Source organism: Myxocyprinus asiaticus, chromosome 28 (genome assembly GCF_019703515.2).
Source record: "Myxocyprinus asiaticus isolate MX2 ecotype Aquarium Trade chromosome 28, UBuf_Myxa_2, whole genome shotgun sequence".
In the NCBI taxonomy this organism is placed as follows: domain Eukaryota; kingdom Metazoa; phylum Chordata; class Actinopteri; order Cypriniformes; family Catostomidae; genus Myxocyprinus; species Myxocyprinus asiaticus.
The window spans coordinates 13,145,465-13,165,203 of record NC_059371.1 but is presented as its reverse complement, the minus strand read 5'-3'; the positions used below and the strand labels follow the sequence as shown (position 1 = coordinate 13,165,203).

The following is a 19,739-nucleotide window of genomic DNA, read 5'->3' as shown; positions in this document are numbered from 1 at the left end:
TTAAACTATGAAATTAAAATTATTACATGTTTAAAACTATGATAATACAATAGATAAATAAATAAATAAATACAATTTGTGAAATTTCTATCTTTTTAAATTTATTATTACAACTGTCCCACAGTTGTGGCCTCATTTCCACCACACCGAACAATTAGATGCCCCTAATAGCTATTGTACTTGTTAACCATGTCTACAAAATTTAAGAGCATCCTTGAGATGCATGTTTAAAGAAAACAAAGAAAAAACAATGTAAATATCACTTGTGAACCTAATATTTTTTATTGGCCATCATTTTCAATCAAGATGTAATTTTGCCAAATGATGCAAAAAGTGTGAAAATATTATTTCATTGTGAGTATTTAGGATACATAAAATGTTAGCTATGAAATAAGACTTTGCAAGAAAAATGAGTCTAAAAAAAAATAAATAAATAAATAAATAAAAAACACTTAAAAATGTAGTTTCCATTACTGTTACTTCAACTATGGAATTATATTAAACACAATGCAGAATATAAGGTGTACTAGAAATGACAATTTTCATGACTTTCAAAAAATAAATAAATAAATGACATAAATCTCCTGCGATGTATGTACATACACTGTTGGACATTGTTAGCAGATGAATTAAATATTGATTGCAAGAGTGATATATATATATATATATATATATATATATATATATATATATATATATATATATATATATATATATATTTTTTTTTTTTTTTTTTAACAGTACTTTACTAGTCCACAGTTCTAAAAGTGGCTGAAGTTGATGAAACATCTGTTCCTAGATTAACATCCCTTGATGTCCCTGGAACTGCATTGGCCTGCTTATAAACTAATCATTGCTGTCTGACTTTATGGATCAGTACAGCCTCATAACCTGGAACTAAATATGAATCAATCATTGCCATATGGTTTTAGGCATAGGTTTAAACTTAGGGATAGGAATAACAGATAAGGCAAAATGTTATTGATCTTTATTGAAACTTGTGAAGTTGCAGTACAGGTAAATTACAGGATGTCCAGTGCAGTGTTCACCTGGACTCTGAGGTGGGCCAAGACAATCCTCTTCATCTTCATCAGATGATGTCATAGGTACAGTAGTATAGTATAAAATCATTTCAGGACCTAAGACCTATTCTTGTAAACTGGCACCAGGGAGAATGTCTTCCAGAAACCTTTGATTTTAGGGGAGGGTTAGGGTTCTGATGGTTCATAGATTAATGTTGTTTAAGGAACAACAAAGTGAATTTGATCCAGTATCATGTTCTACTTTTTGTAAATCGTATTATTTATTAGGTATAAGCACCTGTAGCTAAAGGTCCACCATTTTTAAAACCACAATATAAGACACTTTGGATTGGATCACAAGACATTGATACAATGGACATCTTGCAGTGAGATAGAAAGAAACCGCAATGAAATTTTGGATAAAGAGACCTGTAAACAAATGATCATTAAATACATTGTAATTAGGGGAACACGGTCAATTTGTCTGAAATACATGCTACAAACTTAAGTCACAATATCATTTACTGCCTCAAACATAGATGTTTCAATCGACAATAATTTGTTAAACTTTTTTCGGTAACACTTTACAATAAGGTTCCATTTGTTAACATTAATGCATTAGGTATCGTGAACAAACAATGAAAAATATACTGTATGTTTTACAGCATTTATTAGCCTTGGTTTACGTTAGTTAATAAAAATTGTTAGTTCATAATGCATTAACTAATGTTACAATTTTTTTTAAAAAATATATTAGTATGTTGAAATTAAGATAAATAAATGCTGTAAAAGTATTGTTCATTGTTAGTGCAAGTTTACTAATGGTGTTAACTAATGTTAAAAATGGAACCTTGTAAGCGTTACCCCCCTTTTTTGGTTTTGTTTGTTTGAATCTAACCATCTAAACACAGTAAGTCATACTGTAGTTAATGGCCCTACATTTAAACAGAACCACTTGTGGAAAGATTACAATGCCAACCAAATGATCAATATTTTTAAGATGCTTTGAGACAACAGTGAGTTTAAAAAGGTTTTATTAGCTTCATAACTAATTTTTAACAAAGGTCAGAATGAGTAAACCTGTGCTAAACTTTTTGTATGGGCAAGAAGCCAATTGTACAATAGTTGAATCGCAACTCTCAGAATACTTGAATCCCATAAATTACACAATTGAATATTCAAAGTGTTTTTGTGACTGAGTTGACCAAATTTCAGTAGAGATCTGGTTGATCATCATTAAGTAGAGTAAACCGTGATTTATATGCTGGATGAACTCTTCAAATTGTCACAAATAGATCTCTATGCACACTTTTCAAAGTTATTTCGTTCCCATTACATTGAATAAAAGACAGTGTGGTGAATCCTGATATAATTTTACAAGAAATATGCAAAGGTTTTAAGCCTAAAAACAGAGAAAGATAAAGAACAATATTCTAAATACTCTCTTATTATCTTGTGAACAACAAAACATGTCTACATGGTACGCTGTATGGATTTCAAAGTTGGCCTTGTGGGGGAAGAAATCTCCCTTTACAAGGTGGTATACAGCGTGATCTTTTCGTTGATGCCTCACTTTCTACACACAGCTGTGGCAACAGATCATTGACTCTGAGTTGGAGAAAGAAGCTCAGATACATTTAGCATAAACAATTCTAAGTTCTAAACACAAAGTCAAAGCAGCCGTCTGCACGATTTCATGACGATGAAAAATAATAATGCAAACTTGGAGTGCTGATTTCTGTGATGCACAAATAGGGATTATATCTGGTAAGAGTATGACACAGAATATACTGTGGGTCTCGGTGTGAAGGTGACTCACATTAACATCAACACATCAATCTACAAGGTGTTCCACGAGGGTTTTTAACAGGTAACGTCTGCCTGTGTGTCAGGATGGGCATTGTCTAAATGGGTTGGAAAGATCCCTCATCCACATACAGTGAGTATTACAGTTACATCTGTGGCTGTAGGAGCTCCAGGTCTTGTGAAGCGAAATTGTGGCATCTGAATCTCCTCAGGCTTCACAGGGTCTCGTTATGGCCAGTTGAGTGGTCTCTTCTAGGGGTGGAGGCGCGGGAGGAGCCCTTGTCTGTGCTCTCCGAGCTGGAGCTCAGGTGCTGCTGCTCAGAGCCAGCACTGGATGTGACAGTGGATGAGGAGGTGGACGAGGAGCGAGTCTTCTCCTTAAAGTCAGTGATGATTACAGTCACATTGCCCACGGTTATAGCGAGCTGCTGAGCAGAGCTCCTGTCTATGTTCTTCAGTTTAGGTCTGAAATGCAAGAGAGAAACAGAGAAAGCAAAGAATTACACACGCACAGTTGCTCGCACAATACTAAATACAATCGCAATCTTTGTGGTATGCAATCTTATACTGACACTTAGCATGAATTCAGCATTAAGCAAAACTTTTCAGTTACTAATGCATTGCCATTGTAGAAATAGACTATTAAAGGGTGTATTTGCCAGCCGTGAACGATTTATTCCACAACAAAAGTGTTACAGAGAAAGTGAGTTGTATTCAGCTTGTCATACAATCTCAACATGGCGGCCACCATGAGGAGGTACCACCCTTTTTTTTAGAATAAAACAGCTCTTTCTAGGTCACTGATATTACTGGAGTTTTCATCTTGTGCGAGTGTACATCATTTCAATGAAATATTCTGGGTTCAATACTTAAGTTAAAGGAATAGTTCACCTAAAAGTTTAAAATTATATCATCATTTACTCACCCTCATCCCATTCCCGATGTGTTTTTTTCTTTTTTCTTTTGCAGAACGCAAAGGAATATTTTTAGAAGAATATCTCAGCTCTGAAGGTCCTTACAATGCAAGTGAATGGAGCTCCAAAAAGTACATTATGGCAAAATAATAGTAATTCATGTGACTCCAGTGGTTTAATCCATGTTTTCTGAAGTGATCCAATTGGTCTTGGGCAAGAACAGACCAAAATTTAACTCATTTTATCACTATACATCTTGACAGCAGTCTCGTTGACGATCATGATTTCAAGTTTGATTACACTTCCTACAGCGCCATCAAGTGCGTTAAGCACTAGGAAGTGTAATCGAGCTTGAAATTATGATCGAGCCAAGAGACTGCAATGGCAGATGTACAGTGAAAAAGGACTTATATTTTGGTCTGTTCTCAACTAAAACCAATTGGATCACTCCAAAAACATGTATTAAACCACTGTCTTATGAATTACTTTTATGCTGCCTTTGTGCTTTTTGAAGCTTCAAAGTTTTAGTCACCATTCTCTTGCATTTTGAGGACAAACAGAGCTAAAATGTTCTTCTAAAAATCTTTGTGTTCTGCAGAAGAAAGAAAGTCATACACATCTGGGATGGCATAAGGGTGAGTAAATGATGAGAGAATTTTCATTTTTGGGTGAACTATCCCTTTAAGCTTAATTAACAGCATTTGTGGCATAATATTGATTTCCACAAAAAACATTGAATTGTCTCTCATTTATAAAAAAAAAAAAAAGCGCAAAAATAATGGTTACATTAATGCACGAGGCAAGTCCATAATCATACACATCGATTCAAAAGCATAGCCAAAAGACGCAAACATTAAACACGTTCACATTATTTCAGTGTGATAAAATCGCTTACTAACCTTATCTGTTTAAAGTTCACTCCAATATTACAACTTTGCTGTCATGACGAAACGAAACCCTGTAATCCCAGTATAGGATGTATTGTTTATAGTCATTCAATTACATTGCAAGTGCCTTACTGTAACAGTTTTTTGTTGTTGTTTTTATTTTATATATGAGGTGGAGTTGAAATTATTTTTTGTTGTAATCAACATAATGCCACAAAAGCTGTTTATTGAGTTTAACTTATATTAAACCCAGAACACACCTTTAAACGTATTTGTACTAACAGTACTACAAGTACTATTAATTTCTTTACATGTAAAGCTACTTAGCACAACTTTAAATTGGTAATTCACATCAATGTTCTGCATAAATAATAATCCAGTTTACAATTATGCATTTACCCAAAGCAACTTACAGTGCATTCAAGATTTACATCTTATCAGTATGTATGTGTGTTACCTGGGAATTGAACCCATGACCTAGATGTTGCTAGAGCCATGCTCAACCATTTGAGCTACAGGAACTTTTAGTTTACTTTCGCACACATACATCTAAAATCTGCTAAACTATTAGCTGCTCATTGGATATCCCCAAAATAACTCTGTCTAAATTGCAGTCATGAGCAGAAATCAAGAATACTTCAACGATTTACAAATCCGTTCAGATAGAGTCCTCCCTTCTTTAAGAAAACTACAGAAGCTGATCAGTTCTGAACTTACCGTGAAATAATAGATTTGTTATTCTTCGTGACAGACTTGCCAGGCTTCATTACGTTGCTGTCACCAGCTGGGCCTTTTTGAATGAGTTTGGGTCTGTAAATGTTGTCACAATATGCCGTTAGTAGCAGACTGTCACTGTTCACGATAAAACACAAAGTGAGGACCTTTTCATATGAATTTTGTAACAATATTTGATGAGATCACAGAACTAGTTTACACCTGGTATTAAGATCTGTCTTGGGTGATTCAATCACGTGAAGCATACATGGTTGGGTGTCAAAAAAATTCTAAAATTACATTTAAGTATAATTGCAAAAAACAGTGCAGCAAATGTTTTCATGCTTTTTCCGTTTGCGTATATGTAGTCAATATGGAGTAAAACGCTGACAAAGTGAGTGTATGTAGTCAAAATCAGAAATTTCCCCCGCACTTCCATCCCAAGTATCCACAGGATATGCACTTTCCTACCAGGTGTAAGCAGCAATCCGTCTTGCCTGACCACCTGTGAATGGATCACCCAAGACAGATGTTATAACTAAGATGTAAATAGCCACAGGCATAACCACACCATTCAGACCAAACGCGTTCTTGCTCTAAAAATGAAGTCCATCTACCGTAGTCCATGCTTACATAGAAAAACAATGGAAAAAGTGCGCAGACAGACACAAAAGCACATTCGGTGTGAACAGCCCTTAACAATACTCACTTTATCTTCTTTGCATTGGGTTTTTTAGATGGGGTGAGGCTTTTATGTCTTTCTTTGGGTTTCTCCATCATGGCTCTTTCTATCTTTCCCTTTTTGAGTTCCTCTCTCTCTGCACCCATCCTTTCTTCCAGCTGCATCCCAGATCCTGCTGTTTGGAGATGGTCTTTATCCACATCCTCTTGATGAAGCTGCAGTTTGTCCAGCATTGCTCTGTCCGTGTGCTCTCTGTCTGTCCCATTGTGCTGCAGCAGGTCCTGGGTCAGTCCTGCTCTCTCAGGCCGTATGTCTGTATCGAGCTGCTGGTGCTTGTCCAGCCCACAGTCCTGTTTCCGCTCCTTATGAGAATGTCCTCTGTCCAGCTGTACCCCGTCCAGACCTAATCTCTCTGGATGGTCAGAGTCGGGGTGGAGACTGCTGAGTCTGTCCGAATCGGAGTTGTCCATGTCAAAGTGTTCGTCGTCAGGCAGGTCTCTGTCTGTTCTCTCTCTTCTTTCTTTCTTGGCTGGGGGAGGAGAGGCGTACTGTTGAGCGACCTGCTGTGCCACGAGTTGAGAGTTTATCCTAGGTTTTCTGGAAAAGTAAAACGATATCAAATCTGTTGAACAAGGGTTTAATGGTTTTGTTTTGCATTTGATTGTGAGCCTAGAAAAAGCATGTAAATACTCCAACTAGTGGTCGAGTGATATGGGTTTTTCAATAGCCATTACCAAAGCCAGTAGGTGACAGATAGCCAGTATAAGACTGCATTAATCGTTCATGAACCTTTTTTAATAAACATCAACATTTTAGGTTATAATGTACATGAATGTGTAAACAAGATTGTATATTTTAGATGTCATGACTGGTTACCATTTTTAGTTTTTTGCCTTCACTAGTTCATTTTACATTTTTGAGTTAAGAAATCCATGCATAATAATCATAAAAGACTTAGAAAAATGGCATTTAAAATAGTTTTAGTTGGATTATAGCATTTAAACTTTCCAAAAATATTTTGTGTCAACTACCCATTAGGGCTGGGCAATAAAACGATGTAATCGGATATTGACAATATCTGACAAATATCCCAATGCCAATTGCGACAGTCATTAACAGACAATAATCAGCAGTCTCGGGAAATGACAAAACCATGGAGCTGGGAAGTCACCAAATGTATTAAATTGTAGCCCAATTGTTATCATGCACTAATGTTTTTGGATACTAATCAAAATAATAAGACATTAAAAATATTACGGATTAAAGAAGTCACTCCACTCCATAAAGAAATGTTTTTAATTAGCAAGACATGGAATTAAACAAAAGTTTCCTTTTTAAATAAAATGTGTACGTACTAGGCCTCATTCAACAACCTTATGATTTGCTTAGGGAAAGCACAGTTTAAGAAACCAAGTTGCAAGTGATGAAATCATAAAACACATTCACCTTGAACCTAAAATTGAGTTCCATTTCATTTTCTTTAGGCAGCATTAACTGCATGAACGAAACGCAATACAAACACAAATTCGATAAGAACACATTATGCAGCATTAATTGGGGAACACAAAGGAATTTATTATATATAAATATATACACCTTGAGCCGCTTTACTCCTTACCTAGTCGGCGTTATTTCTCGGATGCGTGTCTACCAGACATGTACAATGCTGTAGCAGTGCGTATACACGAGCTCTTGGCCGCTGATATTTCAGCCATCAGTTTTACAATGGACAATTGGAGCTCCGACATGCATGCACAGTCTCACAGGCCAATGGATAGACAAAGATTTTAAGTTGCAAAAAATATTGCTGCACCACAAGAGTTTACAGGGTCACACACCGCAGAGGCGATCTCTTCAGCATTCAACACAATGCTTGAAATATGGAAAATCGACAAATCCAAAGTACATGCAGTAGTCAGAGACAATGCAAGAAACATTACTAAGGCAATGGAGGATAGTGGTGTCACAAGTTTATCCTGCATGGCACACACTTTAAAATTACCTGTCAACGAAGGCTTATGTCAACGGAGCATATCTGACGTGATAACAAAAGGCAGACGAATAGTTGGCCACTTCAAGCATTCTACTCTTGCCTACTCGTGCTTACACAGTGTCCAAATTCAGTTGGGAATGCAACCAAAAATTCTTCAGCAAGACGTAACAGCAAGGTGGAACAGTACGGTTTATATGCTGAGAAGCCTCTTAGATCAAAAGCAAGCACTTGCGGCTTACACTGCAGATTACGATCTGCCTGCGACATTTACTGCCCACCATTGGGGTTTAATTGAGGACACAATTTCTCTTCTGTCCCCATTCGAACAACTAACGAGGGAGATGAGTGCATCTGTAGCATCTGCAGCGGATGTGATTCCATCAATTGTTGTGCTAAAGCGGCTACTGAGCAAGGACCTTGAAACTCATCATGGAGTTAAAACCACTACAAAAACTCTTTTAGGAGTGGTGACAAAGCGTTTTGGTAAAATTGACTCAGAACCTCTTTATTGTATCACAACCCTGCTTGAACCAAGATATGAAAGTAGTGATTTTTATACGGACAAAAAGCAGAGAGCTCGCATGATGCTGCAAGCACAGCTGGATTTGAGCAACGAAAGTGGTGAAAAAGACGTGGTGCGCCACCCAGAGAACAACCCGCTGACCAAAAGGGTGCGCAGGGAAAATTACCTTCTGTTTGACATGTTTGACGAAGTTCTGGAGAAAATATATCGCATGAACTTAGGGTTAACCCCACCGTGCCACAAATGTATGCATACCTCGTAGAAATCCCACTTGAAAGAAATGGGAATACTCTTGAATACTGGCGTGTCAATCAAGGTCGCTTCCTGCTCTCACACAAACAGCACGCAAGTATTTGTGCACACCAACAATGAAAATAATTTGATGATGCAACAATAAACTAGCTAGCGTACCTTTTGGCATGTGTATTTGAACTTTGCTAATTTAAAGCATGAGTCCAAAGCAAAAGATTGATCTAATGACAAAAGTTAAAATAAGTGAGCAAGTGGCAAATATCAGTATCGGTACTGGAATCGGCCAATAGTTGTTTGTTAAAATCGGTATCGGCCAAAAACAATTCATATCGGTACATCCCTAATATTAACCAAAAAAACTGCTGCTCTGGGCTGGATAGCTTTATCTTTAAAAAAAAACCTCTAAAACCGAACAAAGAAACTGTTTGTAGGCTACTTTAAATTCCAACCCGCTTAGTAAAAATGATAATGCTGAAATTAATTGAAAAGTCATTACCTCTAATTTTTTATCCTAATACCATGTTGTCATTACTGCCGTGAGAGAAACTGCACAGTGGGATGGGTTGTCATGGGACAAAAAGGGCTATTCGCTGATAGGCGTGGATCCACAAACGCGGAATGTCGTGCGTAATTAAAAGAAATTCCATCGATGATGCAAGAATAGGCTAACATCCATGCAACACCGCTAATGAAAATGTTTATCTGCCCTGCTGTAGCTAAAAAAGATCATCATAACGATGTAATAGTCTAAATCAATGTTAATAAGCATTTTTGTTTTTTCTCAAATAATCCTGCAGGCCACACTGGAGTCCTTTGCAGAACTAATTTATTTAGGAAGAAAAAGTCATGCTTTTGTCAGTCAAAGCAATAAATGAAAGATTGCTATCTGGACACAGACTAGAGCATGCACCCTGTTACACCTTTGCACCTCCTGACAGTGTACATTCCTGTCCTGAAGCAGAACAGCTGCTGTGTGCTCAAGGGTGTTCATTATTTAGTTTTTTCAGTGACCTGTTATGCACCGATTTAATTGCAGAAATGTTGTTTTGCTAATGCATTGGTATGTTATTTAAATATCTACTTTTAAAGGATTTGAGATTGATTACTAATTACTAAGAGTAATTTATGACAGAATTTTCATCTTTGGGTGAACTATTCCTTTAAAGGTGCACTCAATAAGTTTTTGTTCATTTTGTCTTGGACTTACACTGACACCTAGGGACATGGATGCAGCATCATTCAAACGCAATAGTTTTCAGCTACTGATGACATTAAATTAATCCATGAGTAAAAGTGTCCAATAACAGGGTATATTATGGGTTTGAAACATTACCTCTCTGTAGAAAATGAGAGAATATTAATTAGAGAACAGCAGTAAATACTCATGGATCTAAGTTAACAATGCCCTGCTGACAGTTTGTTTCATTGACTGGCAATTCTCCATGATGTTCTAATTTATCTTATTTGTGTACTGTTCCAGCTTTAACTTCATCTGTGTCATATTGACAGCACATAATAAGCATTCCCTAATCTTATTAAAAGTGTTAGAGGCTGCGTTCATCATATTGCTTAACAAAAACAAAAATATTCTCTTTGCTGTCATGTCAATGCAATATTATCACACTTTTAAAAACTGTAAAATCTTCTGATAAAATATCTGGACTGGTAAATGTGCACTGTCATTTGACCAATTAACTGTGATTATGGAGTACTACCAAAGGATTTTTACGGTCACCTAACATGAACAACATGAGGGTGAATACATTTTCCTTTTTAGATGAACTATCCTTTTAATAAACTTCCATTTAAGAGCATTACAGTAAATGTGTTTTTTGTTTGTTTGAGACGAGTCAAACTTATATTCTGTGCTGATTGTAAACTATGGAATTTGTGGCATGCTTAAGTTTTTAGGCTGCAATGTTATTTTATTAAGGTTACGTAAAGTGTTCCAAAAATCCAGTACTTTAAAAAGCAATGGGGTCGAATTTCTAATTAAAAGTCTCCTTTTGGTTAGTTTGACAACAGAAAAACTACTTTGACTCATTTTCTTCGATTTTATTGGTGTGTGGCCCACAGTGTGAGATTGGCTCAAAAAAAGAGAGAGGGTTTCTTTGTCTGTTTGTTTTTTGAGTCTGTCTGTGTGGTACCCAGCCGCTTCCCCCAGCTGTTGCTATAAGGAGTGTCACACTGGCCAGACACCACAGACACTGTACCAGCGGTTCTCACTCAAGCTAGCAGCAGATCTCAGAATAGACTGATAAACAATGCCTTGTCAAACAAGTTCTGTATTTGGTGGCAGAGAAAGATCCTGTTGGTTCAACAAAGCTAGAAAATCAACATTGAAGCTAGCGATGTAGACTGAGAGGAGATGACACCGTACACAATACATGAAAAGATTGTCATTTTAGGAGAGATATGAACACCTGCGATCTAGCCAGTATATACTTGCCACATTCATTCCACTATAAGACTCAGTTGAAAACAGGTAATGGGGCAAAACGAAAAACACTGTTTCTGCCTGTCATAATTTCAAGACCACTCCTTCAAATGATATGAAATTGGGACATCTGAAAAGGCTAAAATAATCATACCCTATACCACCTTTCATACATAAGATCCTCAAAATGTAGTCCTTCAGTGTGGAGCTATATCAGTTTGAGAAACATCCCAATCTTACATTTAATTCACTTTGATATCATTTAAATGGGGCTGGCTGCATCGAGATGTTGCTTGCACTAGTTTTGAGGTTCTCAAACTGTGGTAAATCGGGGCTAGTACTACTATGCAATCTTTTTGATGGGGGCTGGGCATTTTGACATTGTTAAACCATTTTGACCACCAGTTATACCTTTTTTATACTAACGTTTTCATGTGTTCTGGGTTGGCTCGTGGCTGGTTGAATGCCTGGTTGCCTTTTAAAGAATTCTATTCTGACTGCGAAAGAATATGAACGCGTTTGACGAATGCGCACTAGGACTGCTTTGTGATACTCTTTTAGTACAGCCAACGGCAGGCGCATGAGCCCCTAATGTACACTGACGAGGACTGTCTGCATGTCGAGAAAATCTGGGCCAAGTGCGGACAGTCCGCGTGGACTGTGCTGATAATGAAATTTGCGTCAGTTTTATACTGCGTGCGGAGCAATCCTCAGCACGGACAACCAAAGTATACTTTGGCCTTTTGGGTTGGCAATAGATTATATTTTGTCTAACCGGGGGTGTCCCCCTTGGTCGTTTTGCCATCTGACTTGGGGTAACCTAGCCACTCCTTAGACCCCTTTTTTTGTTTTGTTTTTTGATACCTGTCGAAGGTTGCATGAACGAAACATTGTATTAATTAAATTGTTTATTTGCAAGCAGCAGTGTGTGGGATTTTGTTTCTTGTTTATTTACCTTAGTTATTTTTCCTACGCACCTCTTGATAATGTCAGGTGTGCAGTGTTTTTTCTTTTTTATATATTTGGACAACAAAATTTGCCTTTTCAATATTCAGATAAGCAGTCAATCAATGAACGATTCTTAAAATATTACGGTTATCTTCCCTTACAGTTGCCAATTTGCTAAATGCTACAAACACTAGAGGGAATATTGTTATGGCTAATTGCCTGCACTGGTTTGATCAAATATGGTACTTGTACTGAAAAATCTGACAACCACTGCATTGCACTAGTCAGTACACTAAATGGTGGCTGCACTAGTTAAATGGTGTGCCAATAAAACTCTACATTCTAGCAAGTACACTGTAAACCCTAATGTTGTCATTACTGGAAAAATCAAGTTATCTTAAACGGTACTTGAAATTTCATTTTTTGGGGCTCATAACTCAAATATATACAGTTGAAGTCAGAAGTTTACATAAAACTCATTTTTTAACCACTCCACAGATTTAATCTTAGCAAACTATAGTTTTGGCAAGTCGTTTAGGACATCAACTTTGTGCATCACACGAGTAATTTTTCCAACAATTGTATACAGACAGATTGTTTCACTTTTATTTGACCTTATGACAATTCCAGTTGGTCAGAAGTTTACATACACTAAGTTAACTGTGCCCTTAAGCAGCTTGGAAAATTCCAGAAAAAGATGTCAAGCCTTTAGACAATTAGCCAATTAGCTTCTGATAGGAGGTGTACTGAACTGGAGATGTACCTGTGGATGTATTTTAAGGCCTACCTTCAAACTCAGTGCCTCTTTGCTTGACATCATGGGAAAATCTAAAGAAATCAGCCAAGACCTCTAAAAAAAATTGTGGACCTCCACAAGTCTGGTTCATCCTTAGGAGCAATTTCCAAATGCCTGAAGGTACCATGTTCATCTGTACAAACAATTGTACGCAAGTATAAACACTATCGGACTACGCAGCCATCCAGGAAGGAGACGCATTCTGTCTCCTAGAGATGAACGTAGTTTGTTGTGAAAAGTGCAAATCAATCCAAGAACAACAGCAAAGGACCTTGTGAAGATGCTGGAGGAAACAGGTAGACAAGTATCTATTTCCACAGTAAAATGAGTCCTATATTGACATAACCTGAAAGGCTGCTCAGCAAGGAAGAAGCCACTGCTCCAAAACTGACATAAAAAAGCCAGACTACAATTTGCAAGTGCACATGGGGACAACAATCTTACTTTTTGGAGAAATGTCCTCTGGTCTGATGAAACAAAAAAATCGAACTGTTTGGCCATAATGACCATCATTATGTTTGGAGGAAAAAGGGTGAGGTTTGTAAGCCGAAGAACACCATCCCAACCGTGAAGAATGGGGGTGGCAGCATCGTGTTGTGGGGGTGCTTTGCTGCAGGAGGGACTGGTGCACTTCACAAAATAGATGGCATCATGAGGAAGGAAAATTATGTGGATATATTGAAGCAATATCTCAAGACATCAGCCAGGAAGTTAAAGCTTGGTCGCAAATGGGTCTTCCAAATGGACAAATACCCAAAGCATACCTCCAAATTTGTGGCAAAATGGCTTAAGGACAACAAAGTCAAGGTATTGGAGTGGCCATCACAAAGCACTGACCTCAATCCGATAGAAAATTTGTGGGCAGAACTGAAAAAGCGTGTGCGAGCAAGGAGGCCTACAAACCTGACTCAGTTACACCAGTTCTGTATGGAGAAATGGGCAAAAATTCCAGCACCTTATTGTGAGAAACTTGTGGAAGGCTACCCAAAACATTTGACCCAAGTTAAACAATTTAAAGGCAATGCTACCAAATACTAACAACATGTATGTAAACTTCTGACCCACTGGGAATGTAATGAAAGAAATAAAAGCTGAAATAAAAAGTTCTCTACTATTATTCTGACATTTCACATTCTTAAAATAAAGTCGTGATCTTAACTGACCTAAGACAGGGAATGTTTTCTATGATTAAATGTCAGGAACTGTGAAAAACTGAGTTTAAATGTATTTGGCTAAGTTGTATTTAAACTTCTGACTTCAAAAGTGTGTTCATTGAACTTATCTAAAAAATCTATATACTTAAGACTTTAAGTGTCTTAATAAATGTCTTGCAATTGAATTATTTTTCCTTGGTCAAAGGGAACATATGGGGCACTTGAATAGTTATTAAGAATTTATACATGTTTTAGCTCTTTTGTAGTATTATTTTTGTTGTTTTGCTGCAAATAGTTGTTTCGTGGGATGACATCATTAGGGTGATCTGCATCCCCTTTCGTCAAGTTGGTCCCTGTTAATTCTATTTCAGTTCACCTTGTCCATGTACAACTGAATTAAAGGGGTCTATGCTTTTTTACTGTAAATCTACACTTTCACATCCACATTCTGGTGTGGACATGACTTTCACATTTTGCCACCTACTAGTCGGGGCTGGTCAAAGGTGGTGCTTTATAGTAAAAAAGGACTAAAATATTGATCTGTTTCTCACCCACACCTATCATATTGTTTTTGAAGACATGGATTAAACCACTGGAGTCTTATGGATTACTTTTACGCTGCCTTAATGTCATTTTTCGACCTTGTGAATTCTGGTCACCATTCACTTGCATTGTGAGGGCCAACAGAGCTGAAATATTCTTCTAAAAACCTTTATTTGTGTTCTGCATAAGAAAGAAAGTCATACACATCCGGGATGGCATGGGGATGAGTAAATTATGAGAACATTTTCATTTTTGGGTGAACTATTCCTATAACGATTGACCTAGAATAGGTTTTAATCTTTATTTTAGCCGTGTTATTGTATGATCTAAATTTGTAGTCAATTCAACCAAAATTATTAAGTAGAAACAAAAATATTAGCAGTCTACTTGCATCTAAATACCGTAACCTAAATAGTTAAGTTCATTCTATATGAACGGCAAGTTAAGTGAACTTAATGACACAAGATTTGGAGACGCCATCACTCAATTCAATTGAGGGAACGAGTTTACTCAATCAACTGAGTAGAGACAACTTTTTAGGGTTTTCAGTGTATCTGCAAAAAAAAAAACACGTTTAATATTTTGCTTTTCTCGCAATAATGCAGCATTGAGCAAAAGAAAAATAGCTCAGCGTGCCCACCAAAACAACAATGCTGTGTGTTTAATGCATCAGTTCCTATATGTTCATAAATGGGGCACAGACCAGTATGTCTTATCACAGTCCTACTGCCTGTCCTCGTGTCCTAGTGTGTCATTGAAATTCTCCAGCAATCATATGACGTCAGTATGGATAAAGATACAATCCAAATCAACAAGTCAGAATATTAGTGTTGACATCCTCACTGCACACATCCGGAATATGTTTCTAGAGAATAAAGAGCTCCTGATAGCTGACACTTTACCTTGTAGATGTACCTTTCCGCACATCACATATACTGCATTTGAATGCCTCTGCACTGTTTTTGAAGGTGCAGACGCTACAGTCCCAAAATCCGTTGTCTGCAGAGGGCTTGGCTTGTCTTTTTGGCCTGCAAGATTTAAAGGGAAACATTGTCACGTTATTAAATTAGCATGCTGGATCCTAATTAGAGCAACGGTCATAATGTGCACTTAATTCTGTGCGCTGCTTAAAAGACGCCTCTCCTCCACAATAACACCATTAGTGTCTCAATCTAATTATTTTGCATGCCTAAACGGTAAAAAGGCTTCCACGATCGAAAAGAAGAACAGAGGAGGAGTTTCCTGAATTCCCTTTGTCAAACAGTGGATACCGGGAGTCATGCAAGGCTCTGTATCCGCCATGGCTGCGCTTTATTCTGTTAAATCTGAGCAGGAAAAATAAGTAGATTTCAACCCCAGTGCACCGCTATTCTCCAATGGACACAAACATGCCAAGCGCATTTCCAAAAGACAGACCAAATGGGATGTTTCTATACCTGGATGGGCTTTTCTTGTCGCCCATAATGGGAGAAACACCGTCTTCCAGAGGAGGGGGCTTCTGTAATTTACAGTGTGAGCTCCAGACAGAGCCGCCGCTGCTGTTATCGCACCCTCGCGCTCGCTGACCGCTGCAGCGCAAGGCGTCGGTCCGTCACGTGACTGTGTCTGCAGCCAATCACAACTTCACCACGTTTAAAAGTCAAAGATGTTTTATATAGAAATTGGTCATTGGAAAACTGGGTCCATTCTATGGACATACTGAAGAATAGAAGTCCCACAAGATTTATAATGCAAAATTATTTTGATGACTAAAAGTGTGTGTGTGTGTGTATGTGTGTGTGTGTGTTTGTGTCTACTGGGCACACAGGAAGCACTTTAAGACACCATCAAAGAAAGTAATAAAGACTAATAATTTACAAGACTAATAATTTATAAGAAGATGGAAGAAAAATCTGTTTAATCAGATGCATAATCACTGACCAAATTTATTTTAGATACTCTTTTTGCATAGTATTGGACTGCAAAAAGACCTTTGCATACCATAATATAACAACATAATTATTTGCATACTCCCGTCATCCCAGATGTGTTTGACTTTCTTTCTTCAGCAGAACACAAACAAAGATTTTTAGAAAAATATCTCAACTCTGTAGGTCCATACAATGCAAGTGGATGGTGATCAGACATTTGTAGCTCCAAAAATCACATTAAGAAAACAAAGAAGTAATCCATAAGACACCAGTGTTTAAATCCATATTTTCAGAAACTATATAATAGGTGTGGGTGAGAAACAGATAAAAATGTAAGTCCTTTTTTTTACTCTAAATCTCTACTTTCACTTTTACATCTGAAAGTCACATGTGGTGCCTGTTTAGTTTCACTTTCACATCTGAAAGTGAAAGTTAAAGTGGAGATTTAGGGTAAAAAAGGACTTAAATTTACCTATTATATTGCTTCTGATGACATGGATTTAAACACTGGTGTCTTATGGATTACTTCTATGTTTCTCTTATGTGATTTTTGGAGCTACAAAGGTCTGGTCACCATTCACTTGAATTGTATGGACCAACAGAGCTGAGATATTCTTCTAAAAATATTTGTTTGTGTTCTGCTGAAGAAAGAAAGTCATACTGGTGGTGGGTAAATGATTAAAGAATTTTCATTTTGGGGTGAACTATCCCTTTGGAAAAAATTCCCATTTTACTGAATTACATATTTGCCCACAATTACCATAATCTCGCTCAGTCATGGTATGTCGTATGTCATTGCTGACTACAACTTTACAAAAGTTCTATGTCAAAAAGTGATGGAACAGTGATGGAATAAGATGGTTTTGTTATGGCACTTATCCCTAAAAAATAATAATAATAAAAATAAAATAAAAATAATATATATATATATATATATATATATATATATATATATATATATATATATATAAAACAAAAAAGTATGATAAAGGTCATCAAAATGACTTGTGTGCTATATTCCAAGTCTTCTGAAGTCATATGAAAGATGTGTGTGATGAATAGACCAAAATATATGTTATAAATATGTTGCTAAAGAGTTGCTAGATAAGGACTACAAATACCACAAGCATGTGAGTGAACGCGCCTGACAAATTTCTCATGCTGCCTTCAAGTGCACCTGGGAAGCTTGTACCTCCGATTCAGGCATTCATTACTACGACATGTCATGCATTCAAGTGGGAAACAAAATACGGAAGGACCCAAACTTAAACAATTACGAAATGAATGACGGGAAAAGCTATTTTTTTCTGTTGTACCGGTGAATAAACCTTAATGAATAAAACTGCATCACTTATAAACGACATACTGTATATGATTTATTAATGCATGGTATCTAACATATTATTAAATCATTTGCTTAAAACAAACCGCGAAGTGTGAGTCATTAGTTGATTGTCATATAAAACAAATTAATATTATTGAAATAAATTACAGAAGTTGAAATAATTTTGCAAAATCATTACTTCCTATCATCTTTCATGTTGACACATCCCTTCCAACGTACCAACTCGGAAACTCGTGTATCATCTAGAATTCCGAGTTTCTCACTTATTAATACGACTTTGCGGGGTCATTCACGTGCTCAGAACTCGTAATTATGATATTTCTCACTCCACTTGAAGGGCATTATGTTGCGTTCCATTCAACTCAGAAAGTTGGATTTTTTCATTTGGTTTCCTTACACGTCATCTTCCGAGCATCTGGCAATGGAATGCATTTATGGTTGGAGATCGGATATTTCAAGTAGGAATATCCCACATCCGACTTGAATGGAACACAGCATTCTAGCAAAAAAAACAAAAATAATAATAAAAAATAAATAAATAAATAAAAAAAACATGGCTGCTTCAGAATTCACATTTGGGGTATGATTGTGTGTAATTTATGTTGTAGAACAAAATATCCAAGTATCTTTAAGTAATGTTAACAACAGACCTTATTTTACTCATAAATCCAAAACTGCCATTATAAAAAAAAACATAGGAAAATCCTGAGGGAACCCATAACTCGAAAATGCTAATTATTTTCTAGGTTTTTGGACTACAAGCCAAACAGTGTTGTGTTTCCTAAAAGCATCGTAAGTCTAAGTAGATCATAGAAACCACTGGCGCCAATGGTCTCTACGATCAACTTAAGCTTGCCATACTTTTGGGAAATGCAGCCCTGCTCTTTTAAGGACAAGCTTTTTTTGTAATTTTGGAGCTCGACACCATTCACTTTATATGGAAAATGGTGGCCAGGACATGCCACTGCCTGAACCTTGGACTTAGGATAGACCTCACCGAAATGACCTGCCGGTTGAACTGCGATGCATCTTACTGATCTCTGTCTGCATAACCTTGGCCTAAAGATGGACTACACTCTTATAATGGAATACATAGACTATCAATTATTTGCCAACAAAAGTCTTCATCAGCCAACTAACAAAGGACAATGCATCTATGTGAACTTCTGCAGTTAATCCAGGATGAACTTCAAAGACATAAGTCATTAATCTTACAGTTCATACAAAATCTTTGTTCAGACACTGGCCCTTAACATTTTACATTTATGCATTTGGCAGATGGTTTTATCCAAAGCAACTTACAGTGCACTTATTTTAGGGACAATCTGAGCAACCTGGAGTTAAGTGACTTGCTCAAGGACACAATGGTGGTGGCTGTGGGGATCAGACCGGCAACCTTCTGCTTACAAATTCTGTGCTTTAGCCCAGTGGTGGATTTAGGCATGGGCGACATGGGCAGTTGCCCAGGGTGGCATCTTGAGGGGGGGCAGCACGAGGCACCTGCACAGACACCCCCCATTACGCCACCACCACTAACACTTACTTAGTTTACTCATTTTAAACCATGACTTGCACTGCACACAAATAACTAATATTGGCATCATATTCATGCTGTTTAGCCAGAGGGGAACTAGCTCATACAGTGAGCCTGGTTTCTCCCAAGGTTATTTTTCTCCATTAACCAACATCTTATGGAGTTTTGTGTTCCTTGCCACAGTCGCCTTCAGCTTGCTCACAGGGTTCTAAATACAATTATTATTTAATTACTTATTTTAATACACAATTTACAATCATACCCTTACAAAAATTGAGA

At 37.1% G+C, this 19,739-nt stretch overlaps 1 protein-coding gene across 1 annotated transcript; it reads right to left on the bottom strand.

Moving 5' to 3' along the window:
- Positions 1-992: 992 nt before the first annotated feature.
- LOC127418711 (RING1 and YY1-binding protein A-like) lies at positions 993-16,247 on the bottom strand. The gene is made up of 5 exons (XM_051659418.1): positions 16,108-16,247; positions 15,574-15,699; positions 6,053-6,622; positions 5,347-5,439; positions 993-3,293 (listed from the first exon to the last, which is right to left on the bottom strand). The coding sequence occupies exons 1-5, from the start codon at positions 16,131-16,133 to the stop codon at positions 3,044-3,046; spliced, it is 1,065 nt and encodes a 354-aa protein (XP_051515378.1). The 5' UTR covers positions 16,134-16,247; the 3' UTR covers positions 993-3,043.
- Between the last annotated feature and the right edge of the window lie 3,492 nt (positions 16,248-19,739).

Excerpts from the sequence above, each read along its gene's own strand:
- LOC127418711 (XM_051659418.1), bottom strand. The coding sequence starts at position 16,133 with ATGGGCGACAAGAAAAGCCCATCCAG. Across the intron at positions 6,623-15,573 it reads CGGAAAGGTACATCTACAAG|AAAACCTAGGATAAACTCTC; the intron begins GTAAAGTGTCAG and ends TTACTTTTCCAG. Across the intron at positions 5,440-6,052 it reads CCCAATGCAAAGAAGATAAA|ACCCAAACTCATTCAAAAAG; the intron begins GTGAGTATTGTT and ends CAACATTTACAG.